Source organism: Lissotriton vulgaris, chromosome 8, assembly GCF_964263255.1.
Source record: "Lissotriton vulgaris chromosome 8, aLisVul1.2, whole genome shotgun sequence".
Lineage (NCBI taxonomy): Eukaryota > Metazoa > Chordata > Amphibia > Caudata > Salamandridae > Lissotriton > Lissotriton vulgaris.
In genome coordinates, this window is record NC_141696.1 from 117,433,336 (window position 1) to 117,452,052 (window position 18,717).

Below are 18,717 nucleotides of genomic sequence, written 5' to 3' on the forward strand. Positions count from 1 at the left end.
ATGTTCACGTCCCACAGAACGGAATAACGCGGCTCCGGGGGCAAAGACCGTCTCACTCCTCTTAGGAGCTTACAAACAAAAGGATGTTCCCCCACTGGAGCTCCGTCCACCGGCTCGTGAGCCGCTGAGATTGCCGACCGCATCGCATTAATGGTGCGGTACGCTAGGCCTTCCGCCGCCAGGTCTGCTAAGAAATTCAAGATGGGAACAACTCCTGCGACCAGGGGATCCAGGTTTCGTCGGACACTAACGAACCCACCTGGTCCAAGCGGATCGGTACCTCTTTGCAGTACTGCCAGCCCAGGCTTTAGACAAAAGGTTCTGAGCCGATTCCGAAAGGCCTGGGAGTGACCAACGTCTCCGGAAAGCCGCCATGCCATGAGGCGGAGAGAATCTTGCAGTATGAGGTGGTGTGGAGCCCCGTTCGGATTGAGAAGGAGATGAGGGACCGGGGGAGTAGGATTGGAGAATCCCAGGAAAGTTCCAGAAGAACTGGAAACCAAACTTGAGACCTCCAAAATGGCGTCACCAAAATCACATTTGCTCTCTGGCGGCGGAGCTGAGCTGCCTCCCTCAGCACCATCGAGAAAGGGGGAAACGCATAGGGCTTTCCCTGACTCCAATCCTGGAGGAACGCATCCGTGGCTTCCGCCAGCGGGTCCGGTCTCCAACTGTAGAATCTCCGTAGCTGGAAATCCAGACGGGACGCAAACAGGTCCACCGAGAGTGGACCCCACAGGTTGTTCAGCCATTGGAAAACTTGGGCGCCCAACTTCCAAAGACTGGAATCACGCAGATACCTTGAATGCCAGTCTGCCACTTGATTGTCCCGGCCGAAAGGTATTCCGCCATCACCGAGACTCGATGGGATAGGCAATAATCCCAAAAATCCGTCGCCAGATCTGCTAGTGCTCGGGACCGAGGACCGCCCAGATGGTTCACATAACGAACCGCCGAGACATTGTCCATACGTAAAAGGACACATGATTTTACCAAGTCCCTGGTCCAACAGCGGATCGCGAAGGACCCCGCCAGCAGCTCCAAACAATTGATGTGGAGCCTTTGTTCCTCGGACGACCAGACGCCGCCTGTAGAGAAATCTCCGCAACGGGCGCCCCAACCGGATCTGCTGGCGTCCGATTCGATGACCAAATCCGGAACGGACCCGAAGATTGCTCGGCCGTTCCACGCTTCCATATGGGAGAGCCACCAAGCCATCTCCCCTTTCACCTCCTGTGATAGAGGGACCAGCTGGTCGTAGGACAAACCCTTTCTGAGATGATGCGCCTTGAGGCGCTGTAGGGCACGATAATGCAGGGGTCCCGGGAAGATTGCCTGAATGGAGGAGGACAGGAGTCCTACCACTCTGGCAATATGCCGCAGGGAGGTGTGAGATTTTGCAATCGTCTGTTTCAGTACATGACGGATCTTGGCTATCTTCCTTGAGGGAAGGCTGAGTGAGGCCTGCACGGAGTCCACTACGAAACCTAAGAATATCATCGTCTGTGAAGGTGAAAAAACTGACTTGTCCTCGTTGATGATGAACCCCAGGCCCTGCAACAAGGAAATTGTTCGATTGAGCTGAAGGAGCAGCCTGTTTGGGCACTGGTCCATCAGCAGGAAGTCGTCCAAATAGACTACCATTTGGATCCCCTGACCCCGAAGGACTTCCACCGCCGGGTGCAGCAGCTTGGTGAAGCACCAAGGGGCCGATGAAAGTCCGAACGGAAGGGCGGTGAATTCGAAGACTTGGTCCTTCCAGAGAAATTGAAGGAACCGACGGTGGGGAAGATGAATGGGTACGACCAGATATGCATCTTTGAGGTCCAACCGGACCATCCAGTCGTTCGGGAGCAGAACGTCCCGGAGCAGATGGATCCCTTCCATCTTGAAATGATGGTACAGTAACCACCCGTTGAAATCTCTGAGGTTGATCACGGGTCTCTGTCCTCCGTCCGTCTTTTCCACTAGGAAGACGTTGCTGAGGAACCCGTAGGGATGTCGCTCTGTCCGGCAGATGGCTCCCTTGCATAATAGAGCCGAGACTTCCTCGTCGATTAAGTTTGCATCCGCCTGCGAAAAAACTATAGGGTGTGGCGCCCTTAGCTGGTAGGGCTGATCGTAAAACTCTATGCGGAAACCCCGCACTGTCTGCAGCACCCATGCGTCTGCTGTAATCGCTGCCCAAGCGTCCGGAAAACCCGCCAGCCGTCCCCCAATTTGCACCTGACTCGCAGGTATCACACTTACCATGGGAACTGTTACCACCGGCGTCATTCCGGAAACCGCCTCCGCGCCCCCTGAAGTGCTGGCCTCTCGTTGGGTAAAAGTTGGTGTAGTTCGCCGACGTGTTGTACTGGCCTCTGCCAGAGCCTTACCCTTTGTTGGATAAATTTTGACCGCCACGGCCGGTCGCGTGGCCCCTACCGCGGCCGGCCCCTCAGGAAAAACGTTGTTGGAACACCCTCTTTATGCTGGACTGGGCCTTGTCTAGGGAGGTAAACGTATTGACGAACGTGCCCAGCTCCTTGATAAATGGGTCTCCAAACAAGCCGCCCTGCGCTACCGCGCCTGCCTCCGAAGAGGCTAAGTCTCCTAACTTGGGGTCGAGCTTAATCAGCAGAGACCGGCGGCGTTCAGTCGAGAGGGCGCAGTTAGCGTTCCCCAGAAATATGACCACCCTCTGCGCCCAGCTCGATAGCACGTCTGGAGATATGGGGGTGCCAGAAACCTTCGCCTCCTCGGCCATGTCCAGGATCTTTGTTATGGGGTCTATGACGTCCAGCAGTTTATCCGGACAGGAACGCTAGGACCGGTCAATTCCCTTACGGGGGTCTTTGACAAATTTCACCATGAATGTGGCCATCTTGCCATCTAATTCTGGTGTCATGGCGACTTTTCCCTCTAGGGTAGGACGCGGACATTCTCCCCTCAGACAACTCCGAGCTTCCTTCTTTAGTGGCTTGCGGAGGTGTGCTGCTACGAACTTTGCGACTTTGTCTCCAGGCTGCTGACCGCGGATGAACAATCTCGTCCGGGTCCAGCATGCCTGAGCTATCCTGTGGTAACTCCGTCACGGAGCCGGACGGCCGCCACGAGCGCACTGTCTCGTCGTCGTCGTCCGTGTCTACCGGGTAGATCCCTCCCGGGGAGGAAGGGGCTGTCCCAGTCTGCCCTGAAGGTCCCGGAGCCGGGGTCCACACAGGGGTAGGGTCGGTTGCCTTTGACAAAAAAGCGTCACGCAGGCGCTCAAAGGCACCCCTGTCTACACCCTGCGGGGCCCCAGTAGCCCCGTCCCTACAAACTTTCTTAGGAGCAGAGGGTACCCCCTCTGAGGACGCAGAGTTGCTTCCAGAGGCCCCTAAATGCACTTGACCTAGCTTTGCACACTCTTCAACAATGCGCGTGGAGAGCCTGTCCTCCATGGGACCTACAATCTCCTGCACGCAGCGATAAATGGAGCTGTCAACAGCGTCGTAGAACTCATCATCATTAAGATACTGATGAGATTCTTCCTCCTCTACGTAGTACCCTTCTACCATGGTTAACTACCCTGCCAAGAACAAAAGGGTGGAAGGCACGGGGACTACAGGTAACCGCAGTACCTGGGTATGGACCAGCCAGAGGCTAGTAGGTAAGGTGGACTGGGGACCAGACCTATCGAGGCAGCACCCGCCTCTAAGCGCGCCGACCCTCTCAAGGACCGGGTCTATGTCGCCTCCCCTGCACGCTTACAATAAGGCTCACTAGAGTTGGCCCTTACTTAGGGAACGCTGTGTGTTAATGCGGTTAAAACCGCTATGGTGCCGTGGTACAGCCCGCAGGCGTTCTAGAGCGGTAATCCGCCTTTACAGACCTCGTCGGGGCGTCAAAAGCTTAATTGTGGCACAATACAGCCCGAAACGGGCGTCTGGGTTGAGGCGGCAAAGGCGAGGCTCCGGCGCGGCTCCTTCTCCTCAGCTCGGCCCCCGTCAGTGAGAGGAACCGCGCCGGGGAGAACGAGACGCGACGGCTCCCTCTAGCGGCCGGATCAGATCGGGGACATCGCGTGAGGGGCGAAAGCGTCCCCACGATGCTAACAAAGGGCTCTGTGGAGATAAACACACCAATACCACACTAGAAAAAGCCCTCAAATAGCCACGCAAGCATTTTACAGCATAATAAGCCCCAAACATGCAGTTTAAACTCTAACCAAAGGTCAAAGCGTAAGAGAAAAAAAGCAAGGGACTTAACTGGCTGCGAAGCAGCGAAGAAAGAGGAAGGGGACACAAGATGGACGCCCTATCTTCTTGTGATGGACACTGTGAAAGGACTATTGTTGTATGGTTATTCATGGACTTGATGGGAAATGTAGTTTTCTTCTTGGATTTGGATGATACATGTTCTTAATCTCTTTGTTTGGAGATTATACAGTCATTTTTTTCTGAACTTCAGTGCTTTTCTGGGCTGCTGTGTTTTGTAATTGTAATAAACAGCGAAGAAGGAAAAGCATAATCTGAAGCCTCCTGTCCTGACATAGAATAGAACTTTGCATCAGATATTGTTGACAACATTTCATTGATTTTAGGAAGTGGGTGTGAGTGCACCCAGATTTCTTTATTGAGGGCCTTAAGATCACCACCCACCCTCCGCTCCCTTTTTTGTTTTGGGCTACTACTAGGATTGGCTCTAGGGCTTGGAATAAACTCCCCTCTCATCTTCGTCAGATCTCTTCTGAAATGGGCTTCAGGAAATCTCTTAAGACCTGGATTTACAGTCTTACGGATACAGTATGCAAAGCGCTGGTATGAGTGTTGGCGCCCATGGACAGTACAGTTGCGGGTCATTTTTTACATCAGTTTGATCCAGAGCGGCAAGATGGTCCCTGGAGTGATAGTGCGCTATAGAAGTGTCGTGTTACATTACATTACACTACAATACTAGCTCTATAGCCACAATGAGAATTCAGTAAGTTCAATATTGCCTCTGATGCGTAACCCTTCAAGTTCCTTTTCCAGTTCATCTCCAACACTGCATAACCCTTCCAGCTCCTTTTCCCATTCATCTCTAACACTGGAAGGCACTCCTCTCTTTTGTATTTAATGGGTGTGGCATTCTCTTTTTTTATCTTGTGATTGAATCCTTTTATCTTCCCAAGTTCAACAGTGGGAACTTGTTTAACAAATCTTCAGTGCCACTGGTGTCCCTTACCACAGTTACCTGTTCCTTTGTTCCTGGCCCAAAATCATACCAAATAACCCTTAGTGAAACCAGCCCAGTATATTTAACCCTTTGACCCCCACATATATCTTCTCAAAAGTGTCTCACTTTAAACATAAATTTTTGCCTCTCAAAATCCTCGAAGGTCAATTTTACTCTCTTCATGATATACGGATGACCTCTCCCGTGGTGTCACTTTTCGATCACCCCAATTCTGTTGAAACAGTTCCCGAGTAATCATGGTGACCCTAGCTCCTGAATCAACTAATAAACGTACCTGCTTAACATCAACTTGTACATCGAGATAGGAATCAACGCACTGTTCCGGATCACCACTTTTTATATCACCATCATCCAGTACCAGTACCAGCACCATGTCTGCACTTCACCAACCAGACCTTGATATTACTTTCATACTCCTCACACACAGCTTTGAAATTTGTATCTTTGCATTTCATACTCTGGCACACCTTTATAAAGTGCAGAATTTGGAAACATAGTCTACATTGGACTTTTTTGGTTGGACACACTTTCCCTCCTTTTTGATGAGAAACTTTTCCACACCTGAAACAAGTATTATTAGTTTGATTAAAAAATGAATTATATTGATTAGGTTTAGCTGTGGTGAGATTAGAATACATCGATGTGTTCATTTTAACTATCTCTTCCCTATAGGTTATCAAATTTACTTGTTCTAGGGTTTTGCCTCCTAGCTCTTTTGCTGACTTAAGAGATGTCTCTGTACTTTTAGCAATTCTGATAGTATCTGCCAACGATTGATTGCTTATGGATAACAACTGTTGTTTAATGGTGTTATCAATGCCGAAACAAATAAACTTGCAGAATAAGATGTTAACTGAAGTTTTCAAATTGACATTCTGCCTCTAATTTACGTAATATAGATATGTATATGTCATCACCTTCACTTGATTTTTGTTTTCTTTTGAAAAACATATGACTTGACACTACTAGGCTAAGTGGTACATCAAACATATTGACTAGTTGTGTAATTGCCTCCTGGCAATCATCAAGCTCCTCCCCTTGAACTATTTGAATGTCAGGCAGGTGCTTAAATGTGGATCTACCTTCAAATAATGCAATAGCAAATTTTTTTCTTTGCTCTGACCTAAATCTTGATGTTTCAGTAGCGTATAAATAGGTCTCGACAGCATCATACCACTTCGTCTTGATATCCGTGGATAACCTGAAAAAGGTGGAGGAGGACTCACTGACTGCATGATGTAATACAACAGAGGCGAGGACAAATACACTCTGTTATTCAGCTAACATATGGCTGTTAAACTTGGCTCGGTTTCAACTAAACAAAGCTAGAGAGTCTTATGTTTGTTGACACAGTGCCAATGATGAAGGTGTGCCAATCACCGAGACTAACCCCCACAAATAAAAAAAATAGCGGTAGATGTAATTGCATGATTATACCTATTTAATTTGCATAAAGCATAGTAGGGTTCCTGACTTAGCGATGTGCCAGTCACTGTGCAACAATAGAACACGTGGAAACAAGCACCTACTTGTGTACAGTTACTGCAGAGTCTTCCTTACTTCCCTGTAGATTTAATGGATGCACCATACAGTCTGTAATTAGTGGTTACATCAATGCTACGTGCGCTGTAGCTCGGGCTGTATGACCTTTACACATAGGAAGATTGGTTATTTGGAATGTATTTGATCCCAACCACAGAAAATGGCCACTACATTGTTTAACGTGAGTTTCTTGAGGAAGTAGAGTTTAAATTCTAAAAATATGCCTGGAGCAAGCTACATGTACATTATATGTGTGCTTCCTCAATCATTGCTTATCGGAAGCGCCCAATGTATTCAGATGGTCGACCATTGTTTGTTTGTTTTTAGAGGAGGTGGAGCGCTTTCTCAGTAGTCGCTTATGTGTGCTTCTACAATCCTTGCTTAAAGGTCGTGCCAATACAGCAGTTATAGTTATCTCAAGTAACTATAACTCTCACACCTGCCATGCCGAGTTTTCTCGTCCATAATTTCACTGCAAATGTTGCAGTGATTTTTATCAGTGATTTCATAGAAGATGTCATCACTTATGTAATTAGCAGTGCATGGCAAGGGTGTGAGTTATAGTTACCTTAGGGCATGGGTTATAGTTTCTTCCGACAAATATAACTGCTGCATTACTATGATTTGGAGTGTGTAAAATCTGAACCAAAACTATGTCCCTATAGACCTTGGTTTTTTTTTAGTTAATTTTTAAATTCTATTTCCTAATAAATACTGTCATGGTAACCTTTGTTATATTCAGTGCATTTCTAGTGTGTTGGAATGCTATTTCACTGTTTTTTTATTAATGTAAATTGTACTACTAGTTGACCCATGAGTTAAATTTACTAATATCCATTTTCACAAGTTCATAAATACAATTTATTCACACATTCATTTTTATTGCATATTTTAAAGCTACAATTGTAAAATTAAGGTAAGGTACCTCATGTAGTCTTTCTATAAATGCAATGCAGTAAGTCTTGCTTTTTTAACAATTCATTTGATGGATATGTAGATTCGTTGCGAATCCTTGGGAAAATAAGGGGTCTGTCAGTTCTGTAGTAGGGGATCTCTGTGTATAGTCCTAATCTAGTGAATAGTCCCGCCCATGTGCGTGGACCCCGGAGCAATCAAAAATAATCACTTAAGCTGTCTTAATTGCAGTCCTGCATAGACACTTAAGAGAAAATTAAAGACAATAATGCAGCCTGTACCTAAAAGGCTACACTGTCTAGTGCTTCAACTAGAAATGCCAAGGATACAACACCAATAACACATTCAGCACAATCTGTCAAGTTTCACCCATAGAGAAACTTTCCCCACCTCACCAAATCCTTGGAATGATAGAGAGGAAGGCAAGGACAGACAAGCCTCCATAGGCTGCCATTATGTATCTGGAAAAGGGATACCGTGCCTTTAAGGAACTCTCTGGAGACCCTCGGTATCCCAGCATGCTCAGCCCCTTCCTTTTACTTTCAGTTCTTTTTTCCGGCTCCTGCTAGCAGCACCCTGGAGCATTGAGCTCTCCCTTTTTGGGTGATTTGTTAACTTTTTGGCACTTTTAAAGTGTTAGAGTGTGTTCACTCAACGTATTTTTGCCTCTTCTTCACTTTTTGGGTGATTTGGCCACTCTTTTATCAAATATGCTTGCCTTATTTGAAAAATGTCCAGAGTGTGCCAGGAAGAAGGCAAGATATGATCCACACAGGGTTTATATCCTGTGTCTCCCTTCTTTTCATGTTCCTGGGACTTGTGAGATCTGCCTGCAGTTTTTAAGTAGGACCCTGAATGACAGAGAGAAGATCAGGCTCCAAGGACTGGAGCAAAGAAGACAGCAAGCTCAAGGTGGGTCTGGGCAGGAAGGGGCTTCTTCCTCTTCCCGTGCCGAGGCCTCTTGGGGGCTCCCCAGTAAGAAGAAGGCCAGAAAACACCACCGGTCTCCGTCGACGTCGATAGCCTCGACGTCGGCGTCGAGAGGAATGACCATGGTCTGCTCCCCGTCTCCCCAGGGCTCTGGGTCGGAGCGACGTCGAGGGTATTAAAGTCGAGACCTCCGACGAGGTCGACGTCGAGAACGGCTTCGTCGTCGACTCATCATCAACGTCGAGAGGGTTCGAGACGCAGGCAGTCGACTTCGAGGTGTCGCCGTCGTTTGACGTCGAGAAGAAGATCATCGACGTCAAGAAGGAGATCATCGTAGTCGAGAAGGAAATCATCGACGTCGAGAAGGAGATCATCTTCGACGTCGAGGAGGCGTTCATCGACGTCGAGACTTCGTGCGTCGAAACGGCGTTTTTCGAAAAGGCGCTCCGCGTCGAGGAGGAGAGCATCGCCCTCCAGGAGGCGTTCCAAGGCCAGGACTGTGTCACCACAAGTCCATGGTCCCGACGGCGCCGTCGCTCGGCTACCAGGGGTACGGCCTCTAGGTCAGGCGAAGAGAAGGGGGAGAGGGGAAGAGGCTCCGGGCTCGGGGCACTCACAGGTTTATTCCCCCGCCAATCAGAGGTCACCTACACCGCCTCCGTTACCTAAGGACCCTCCTCCACGTAACCCGACACCGCCTCCGCCGCCTGTTCCTCCTCATCGTCATCCACCTCCTACACCATGACCTCCGCCGAGGTCTGCCTCGTTAGCACATCTACCGACACCACCTAAGGGGCCGCCGCAACCTAGGCTCCTGTTTAGGCCTCCACAGCGCCCTCAGCTGCGGCCCGTGGAACGTCTGAGGCTGCGGAGGTCGAGATCTCGCTCCAGACGGAGGGATACATCCAGGAGTCGCCGTCGCTCTTCTACAAGATCCAGACAGCGCCACAGGAGGGACAGGTCGAGGTCCTGCTACACCGATAGCTCTAGTGCCAGGGACTATTCATGAGATCGGCACCTTCATGGCTGCAGAAGAAATATAAGGCTCCTGACTCTGACCCAGCATTTCTTCGGGTGGATCCCTCGCCTGACTCGGTGATCGTGACGGCGGCAAGAAAACAACACGCCACCACCCCATCATCAACAGTGCCTTCTGACAAGGAGAGCCGCTGGATGGATTCGGCAGGCAGGAAGGTTTGCGGGACGGCCTCCACATCGATGAAGGCCGCGAGTGCCTCAGCTCTGTTGGGACGTTACGATCGGGCTCTGTGGGAGTCCCTCCAACAGTTTGCGGAACACCTTCCCTGGGAGAAGAGGGAAGATCTCCAAGAGATCCTCGCTGAAGTGCTGCTGGTTTCCAACCAGGAAATAAGTTCGGCTGCAGATTCTTCCCTCTTGGCAGCCCACGGGTACTGCCATGGCGTCAACCTGATGCGCCACGCCTGGCTGCGTCTTACATCCTTGAAGCCCAAGGCACAGCAGAGGGTTGCTAACCTACCCTTTTCGGGCGAGACCCTCTTTGGGAAACATGCAGACGACGAAATGGCCCGCATGAAGGCGGAGGCGGAAACCCTGACGGCTGTCGGGTTGGAAAAGCCTAAGGAACAGAAAAAGACCTTCCGCCCGTTCCAGAGGCGGTACGGGGCGCAAGGCAGAGGGCAAGGTCGACAGGCTGGACAGCAACATCAGCAGTTCCAGCGGAAACCGTTCCAGAAGCGCCAGAGGGGTCAAGGCGGTCAACAGTCTTCCACCGCGACCAAAGGGCCGACTGGGTCTAGGCCCTGAGCTGTTACTTCCCCTTCATCTATTACCCGCTCCGGTGGGGGGAAGCATTCAATATTACCTGGCTGAGTGGAGAAACATTACTCAGGACAAGTGGGTGCTGAATATTGTTTGTAATGGATACAGTCTTTGTTTCACCAGCCCGCCTCCAGCGATTCCACTGGTCGGCTTGCAGTTCCAACTGCGCGAGCGCCAGGCGGAGGCCGATACCCTGTTAAGAAAAAGGGCGATAGAAGACGTCCCTCTGTCTCAAAGGGGAAAGGGTCTTTACACACGCTTTTTCCTAGTACAGAAGAAGGACAAGAACGAGTTCAGACCCATTCTGGATTTGCGGCAAGCAAGTGAATTCGCAGGGAAAAGTTTTGCATGCTATCTTTGCACCAGATTTATCCTCAGCTGCAGAGGGGAGACTGGCTGTGTTATATATTTATACCTTCACTACAGTGCATGTCGTTACCTTACTTAAGGTGTCGAGTGTGAGTTGTATGTTTTATTTCTACAGTGCACAACAGTTTAATGTTCTTTTGTTATTACCTCAGCACATTCATATTTTACCATCTTGGGTGTATAGTTTGGGTCTTTACCTTTTAACTATACTGCAGTGGTCCATTTAAGACTGGGCATTTCTCAATTCTGTTTTCTTTTTCTTTCATTACACTATAGCCCAGTATTTTTCTATTTTATTTAAAACGCAAATGTTTATAATAGTATGGAGAAGTAGGAGTTTTATATTGTAATTCTCTTCTCTGTCACCCACTTTTCTCCTGATGTGGATTGCTCTCTCGCATGCTTACCTGGCTAGTTGGCAGCCAGGTAAGCATGCGAAAGTGATGGTTTCTTTTCTTCTTTTTATTTCTTTCTCTCATTTATTAGAAAGGAGGATGGCAAACAGGCTATGTTTACCTGTTTCCTTAAGATTTCTGGTTGCTTTCTTTGTGTCTATTTTTGCTTTGTTTCTCTCTAGTACTCTCCTCTCTATTTCTTTCTACTAGCTTATACATCTGATTATATTCTCTTTTGTTTTCCTTTGGAAGAAAGGAGGAATTGTAGTATCTTGGTTATTATGTTTTACATGTCTTCCACTGCTTCACCAGTGGAACATACTTGAGATGATGTCACTTAGATTGTTGGTGTATGAATCACACAGTTGGAGAAGGGCTGAGCGCCTTGCTAGTTGCTCCTGGTGGGGCTGAATACTATTGTACTATTGATCTTCCAACTAACTTGAATAAGTCCTCCTGAACATCATCTACCTGCGTGGAGTGATTACCACACTATTCTGCTGGTGAGTGTGTGAATAGATGTTTGAGTCATTATGTACTTGGATGGATGAATGGATGTGTGGGTTATTATTTAAGTAAATGAATGGGTGAATGAATTAATGAGTGAGTGAATGGCAGATCAAGAGATGAATGAGTGAGCATAGTGTTGCAATAGTGGGTAGGGACAGACTGGGATTGCAAGCAACTTTAGTTTTAGTTCCCTGTATATTAAGATCCAGTATTAGTGCTAGGTCACGAATGACACACTCTGAGGTTGCTAAATCGCTGCATTTCACAAGGGATCTTCTGTTGCATTCCTGACTTTTCATCTAGTAAATCTTTGCATTCTGGTGGATACTTTTGACCTCCGATTCCTCACCAGAAAGCTCCTCAGTAGCCAGATTGGATCTACACCCTTTTGTTTAGCATTGCTCCTGAATGCTACGAGCTGCTACCATGCAGCTCTGCAATGGCTCTGTAGCACCCCAGAAGATGCGGAGCAAAGCCGCATATAAGCACCGCCCAAGGCGCTGACATCCATTCCTTTCTTGCCACACCTTCTGATGCAAATCTGCAGCTCTGCCGCCAATTTGGTTGGCCTTAGGATAACTTCTAAGAAAGCAAATCCAGTGTGCTAGGGACCGATGTCCCTGCTCAAAATGACAGGTTTCTAAGCATTCCACAACTGCAGAAAATAGATGTTGGTCACTGACCTGTGGATAGTGTGTCACCAGTGTCTGGCCATGATTTTAAATTGTGAGATAAATGTTCCCTCATGCACTCAAAGCCGAACTGTGACCACGGGATGAAGCTGTGTGTCATAGAACACAAGACGTCTTGGGCTTTGTGTAAGTCCTGTTTCTTCTTCAATTTGCAGACTTGGGCCATTCCTGCAAGCGGTTAATATCATGCTCGAAGTCCTCTAGGAAGTCAAAATTGAAGTCTACGTTAAACATAAAAAGCGAAGTAGGACTTGACCCCATTCCGCCACTCTGAATCCAAAGAGAAGGCATAAGGGAATAATGATGTGAGTTATTCTTCTTCAATGTCTCTTGTTGCGGATATGACTCCTCAGCTGATCTTGGTGTACCCTAAATTTCCCATGCTGCTGGCAATGCCACAGCAGTTTGAAGTCTTCAAGGAGGCTATGCTGCAATTTTTTGTGTGTCTCCAGTTCCCTCTGTCACCCCTTCAGGTCCTGTTGAACCACAGAGGCCTCAGTCAGATACCACTGGCAGATCTGTGCACTGTGCCATCTTAGCCCTTTTAAACTCGCTTTAGGCCCTTTAGCTACACCTCTACAGACTCAGGCTCCAAGGCCTGTGTTTCTACCTTTCAAGTGTGCACTGGAAAGTGTGTCCTCTGCTCTGGAAGAAGACCCAGTTCCGATACTTTTGTTGGTTACCGAACCAACTTTTCCTCCACCATGACTTGTTTGATACTACGAGGTTACAAAAGCACAGCAGGTTGTCATGCACCTTGACTCTGACCCGATGTCTCTATTAGGATGAAAGAGCTAGCAGAGGGATCATTATCTCTTTGGCTCTGATTCAGAGCAAGTGGCTTTCTGGGAAGTAATGATGATGATGGTGATAGGGATGTCTTTCTCCACCCTTTCTACACAGAGGATGCTAGAGGCCAGTGGGCTTGACTCCTCGCCTGAGGCAGTGTTTGACTTGCCACTTAGGCCTCCAAAGGAAGAAAGTGCCTAATTTGCAGTGGTGTTCCAGAGGGCAGCTGAGGTTGTAGATTCACAGCCGCCTCCTGTTGAGATCAAAGAGACCATCCTGACGGAAATTTTGCAGTCTGGACCGGCTACTTCTGAGCCCTTGCCCCCTTTTAATGACTCTTACAAGGGTGAGAAGGGGATGTAGGTTAAATGCACTCAGGTAAGAAGTCGAGCAAGAGCACAGAGCTGCAGGAAGCTCCTGCTGTACTTGCACTGCTGGCTCCTTTCACTGTATCACGGTAAGCAAGGCTGGCAGGGGGGTTAGGGAGCATGGGCCAGTCAAGGGGAGGAGTAGTAGATACATAGCAGGCAGAATGGGATATACCCAAGGCGTGTGGAGAAGGGACAGAGCAACAACAAGCGATGCATTATGTATGATGCTTTTTTCTGCAGGTTGGTTGTTACTGCCCATCACTGTATGGCTGCATGGGGCACACCTAATATATTTACTCAAAGTCCCTGAATCACTGTGAACTTTCCTCTCTTTGCAGGCCCCCTGAAGCATCTGAAAAAACGCAATTCCTAGAATGCTGTGTAGGAATCCACAACATGGAGGTGGCTCATCGAGAAAAAATGGAAAACGTACAGACGTGTTGTGGGGAGGTAAAGAATATGTGTTTTGTTTTGGGAGAGAATCATTATTAACCGTTGTAAACATCAAATTGTTCCATGTATATACAGTGTCCCATGGCACATTTGATTTTTTTTAACTTTATCGTTTTTCTTTAGTGATAAAAAATAGCAACAACAACTCGGCATATTCACATATAAGAGCTCAGCATTATTTTCATGTCACGAATCAGTGAGTACAGACACCAAAGATCAATCCAATAAAGTATATTAGTGTTTACATTGTGGTTTAGGTGTTTAGCCAGAAACCTGGAGACTAGAGTGCACTATCCGCACTGCTTCTCCAATGGCCCCCCCATCAACAGGCAAGCCCTCAATGTCACACAGCGCGTGGCTCATACTGCCATTGCACGTTTATAAAGAAATAACTGTTTCTACATATTATATTTAAATAGAAAAATATTGATTTAAAGGTACAAATATACTCAACTAAGCAGTTGGCTTGAAACCGAACTATTTGTAATACTTTGTAACTCTATATCAGGGCCCGGAGGCGAGGATTATTGCACACTTTCTTCATTTCATTAAACAGCAGCCATTTTTTAAACATGTATCAACACTTCATTTCCCATAACTCATAGGGAAAACAAAGAAATGCATTGACCAATCAGAGCATAGAGTGTCCCTCTTGAGCCCCTGCTGGTCCTCTTTCTTCGCTGCTGAAGCTGATATACGGTCCCCTATTGATTTTATTGATTGCTTGGCATTATTTACTGTCTCAACTGTGTTTTATTTGGTGTGCATTGTGATCACGGTGTGTTTTTTTTATGCTGTGTAGCGGATGCAGGAACACTCTGCTACTCCTTCACAGCCACTTAAGAATTTCTTCCGTTTTCGGCTATGCAGAACTGTGGGGTGGACACGCAGAGGTCCTCAGGCCACAAGAGGGGGTTTGTCTTTGCGCCTCGCATCTCCTGGTGCAGACGCCTCTCTCCCTGCCCTTGTGGATTGGGTAACGCATTAGCAGAAATTTCAGTTGCAACCGAGCACGTGTCTGTGAACAGGGTGTTCCCCACAAGGCCTGGAGTCCTTACGCCTCGGGGTCTGTATTATTTAAATCAAATGGCAGTGCTACCACTGATTACTGGACACCAAATAAGGTTGTGATACTTGGCCAGTTTAACACTGAGGCTGCATTGCTCTAATTACCTATTGCAATGGAAATGTACGAGGACTCGTACACAGAGGAGGAGGTATCCTACTTCCCAGTGTCAGATAAGTTCCCGGAGTCAGTAGACGCTTCCATACACAAGGTATTCTCAGCCGCTGTAACACCTATGGAGCAGATGCTTTTGGATATGGCACAGCTGTGCCTACAACCCTCCCAGTCTGACGGAAGACCTACCTGGGCCTTCGGCCTCCCTCCCTCCTAAGTTGCCTGAATACTTCTGAGTGCCCGCTGAACCCTGGGGGTAGATCCAGACGCCTCTGGCAATAGCTTCATCATGGTGGTAGTGGGCTGTGCCACCAGGTATCCAGAAGCCATACCATTTAGACACTTACTACCCCTGTAGTAGCTTGAGCCCTGCTTGGAATTATTCTAGAATTGTACACCATAATGAGGTCATCTCAGATAGGGGCATGGGTTTCAGGTCTTCCAATCTGAAAGCTATGTGGGATGAGTGTGGTATTACCTTCCGACCATCCCCAAGGTAATGGCCCTTTAGAGTGATTCAATAAGACCGGGATAGGCATGATTATGGGTTTTTACCAGAGAAACTCAAAAGGAGGTGGGATATTCTCCTACCATGCCTACTGTTTCCATAAAGCACAGCTTTCCAAACTTTTCATGTTGGGGACACACTTTTTGGAGATGCATCCTTTTGGGACACAGTAAGGCAGTGTACCAAGCGAGCTTAGCGTAGCGAGCCTGAAACACCTAAGGGGAGTTCTCGTTTTTTTTTTTTCTCTCTCTCTCTCTCTCTCTCTCTCTCTCTCTCTCTCTCTCTCTCTCTCTCTCTCTCTCTCTCTCTCTCTCTCTCTCTCTCTCTCTCTCTCTCTCCATCTATCTGTCTCCTGCTCTGTCTGTCTCCCGCTCTCTCTCTCCCTCTGTCTCTACCTCTCCTTCCCTCTGTCTCCCTCCCTCTCTGTCTCCCTCCCTCTCTGTCTCCCTCCCTCTCTGTCTGCCTCTCTCTCTCTCCCTCTCCCTCTCTGTCTCCCGCTCTCTCTGTCTCTCCCTGTCTCCCTCCCTCTGTCTGTCTCTCTCTACTTTCCTCTGTCTCTCCCTGACTGGCTCCCTCTGCCTCCCTCCCTCTTCCAACTGGCAAGAAATAATTCTGTAAAAGCCATTCCTAGTTCTTGCCTCCAAAATATCCATGTGGAGACCCATGAATTTGGTTCTTACCAGAGTGTTAGAAGGTGTTTTCTAAGATTGGAATCTTCCTCAAACAGATGAAGGTGACAGGCCTGCATGACTTTTGTCTGAGGTGCATTGGGTCCAAGCATGACTCTAGTCATGCATCAGGTGTTCTTTGCATCCGGAGGCCGCAAAGAAAGGGAGACCAAAGTTGTCTTGGCTCGCAGGACTGCAAGTCACGTAAAGTATGCATTTGACGGCCATTAATGAGAGGGTTGCTAAACTTTTTATGACATAAGCCAAGGATGAAAGAAGGGGCACACGCAAGTCAAAGCCACGATCTAAACTTAAAGGTTACTTGTTGCTGATGTACCAGATGCTGCTCGGTTACTTTGCAGGTTGCTGGATCGTACGCTTGAAGCATGTGTGTGGTGTCTTGTGATATAGTTTGGGACATCATCAGTGTGAGTAAGGATTATGGCTGCTCCCAAGGATGGTTCTAGAACTTCTGTTGCCCTAAGAGTTGTTGCCTGCACTGCCGTGTACCTTTTTAGTCATGTGCCGTCGCTTTACAAACCAATTCCATATCCCCATATGGCCTGCAGTTTGCAGTTTTCTAAGGACGCAGTCTGGCAAATTGACAATGGAAAGTGAGGCCTCTCTGGTCCTTGAAAAAAACCCTCAAAACAATTCTCCAAGACTACAATGGGTTTGTTTCACAGCAGAGACCGGCAAGCCTGCATGTCGATTAAAATAGATTCCACTTCGGAACAGGCATTTGTGCCGCCGCGGCCCTTTAGAAGTGGGCCTGTGTATGTTACAAAAGTTGTGCAGGCCATTTTGCTCTCTGTCGAAGCAGTTTCAATATCCTCAGCTCCTATGAGAGTCGAGCACAAAGGAAGAAACATGGGCCAGGGACAGCAGTGTAGTGCGGGTCTGGGGGCACGTTTATTTTCGTGCTCAGAAATATTTTCTGTCCCTGTCCCACCCTGCAATGTTGCACAGGACATGCGTGATACCTAATAAACAGATTCCCCTGCCCAGCACAAAAGTTCACGTTATTCGCTGTGATTGAAATCGTTTTATTATTCAAGATTCTCAGTAAGAGAAAATAAATGCTTTCAGTGCGAGAATATTTTGTTGAAGTTCTTTACGGTTTGGAGTCGGAGTAGACAATACAAGATTTCTTTTTAATGGCATACCTTATATAGCAGGTCGGTCAGGCAGGCCTGGAGCTCATGGTGGCGGGAGCGCTGGGGCTTCTCCGCGCTCCGTGGCACAAACAGTATAGCCCGGCTCCCCTCAGCAGCATCCGGGGCAGTGCTCCCTGCCTTTACGCCTGTCAAAAGTGTGCCGTACCGAGCGCCTGGAATGAGGAGCACAGGTGGCTCCCTGGAGGATTGACAGCGCAATCAATGCATGCGGCATAGGGAACGAGGCTGTGCGCACACGCTTGCCGCCCTAACGCCTCTCCCTTCGTCTGCGTACTCCTGCCTCACTGACATGTGCAGACCCATAAAATGAAATAACGAAATGCAAACACCAAGAGAGTATTTTTACCCTTATCAGCCCGCAGACTTCATCATCACGCGACACACTCACACATGGCAGGCAACACAGTACTGTGTCGCGACACAGAGTTGGGAAAGCTCTGCCATAAAGAGATGATCCTCAGAAGGGAGTATGCTACAGTCCCTTTGAACTGCTTTTTGGACACCCTCTAAAAGGTCCCTTGTGTTTGGTGAGAGAGACCACTCAAAGAACACAAACAAGATATTGAGGACTGTGTACTAGGCCTTAATGCCATGATGGCTGAATATATGAAGAAAGCAAACAGAAGCTTGGAGGTCAGCCAGGGGCTTGCGAAGCACTGGCATGACCAGAAGTTCTCCGTGGTTGAGTACGAACCAGGATGACTGGTGTGGGTTCTAAAGCCTGTGGCCCCCATTGCCCACTAAGATAAGTGGACTAAGCCCTACTCCCTATCTTGGAAAATAAGGAAGAAGTCACATATCTGGTGGACTTGAGGAACCCCGGACTCCCTCATAGGGTGGTTCATGTGAATAGGCTCAAACTCCAACATGGCAAAGATATCACAGTGCTCATGGTGACCAATGGAGGTGAAGATGAGGAAAGTGAGCCTCTCTCTGACCGCCTGTTAATCAGTATCAAATATGGCTCAGTGGAGGAAGTAGTGATCTCTTCCACTTTAACAGATCATCAACAAACAGATCAATACAACTTGCTCGGTCAGTTTGCTGGTCTGTTTTCCTTGACTCTAGGTCTGACAACATGGTGTACCAATGATGTAGACACAGATTTCCTGTCAAAAGCAAAAGTTATGGACTGTCAGACCAGATCAAAGGTAGTATCAAGGCTGAGGTTGCCAAGATGCCAGAGCTGAGGGTGATTGAGACCTCTAGTAGGCC

General features: G+C 48.0%; 1 protein-coding gene across 1 annotated transcript in view; it reads left to right on the forward strand.

The window, feature by feature from the left end:
* Positions 1-18,717, forward strand: part of ATG16L2 (autophagy related 16 like 2) — a 579,847-nt gene that overhangs the window by 119,093 nt on the left and 442,037 nt on the right. Inside the window, exon 3 of the mRNA XM_086933798.1 lies at positions 13,854-13,965. Within this exon, the coding sequence (XP_086789924.1) occupies positions 13,854-13,965 (112 nt within the window). The remainder of the gene's footprint in view (positions 1-13,853; positions 13,966-18,717) is intronic.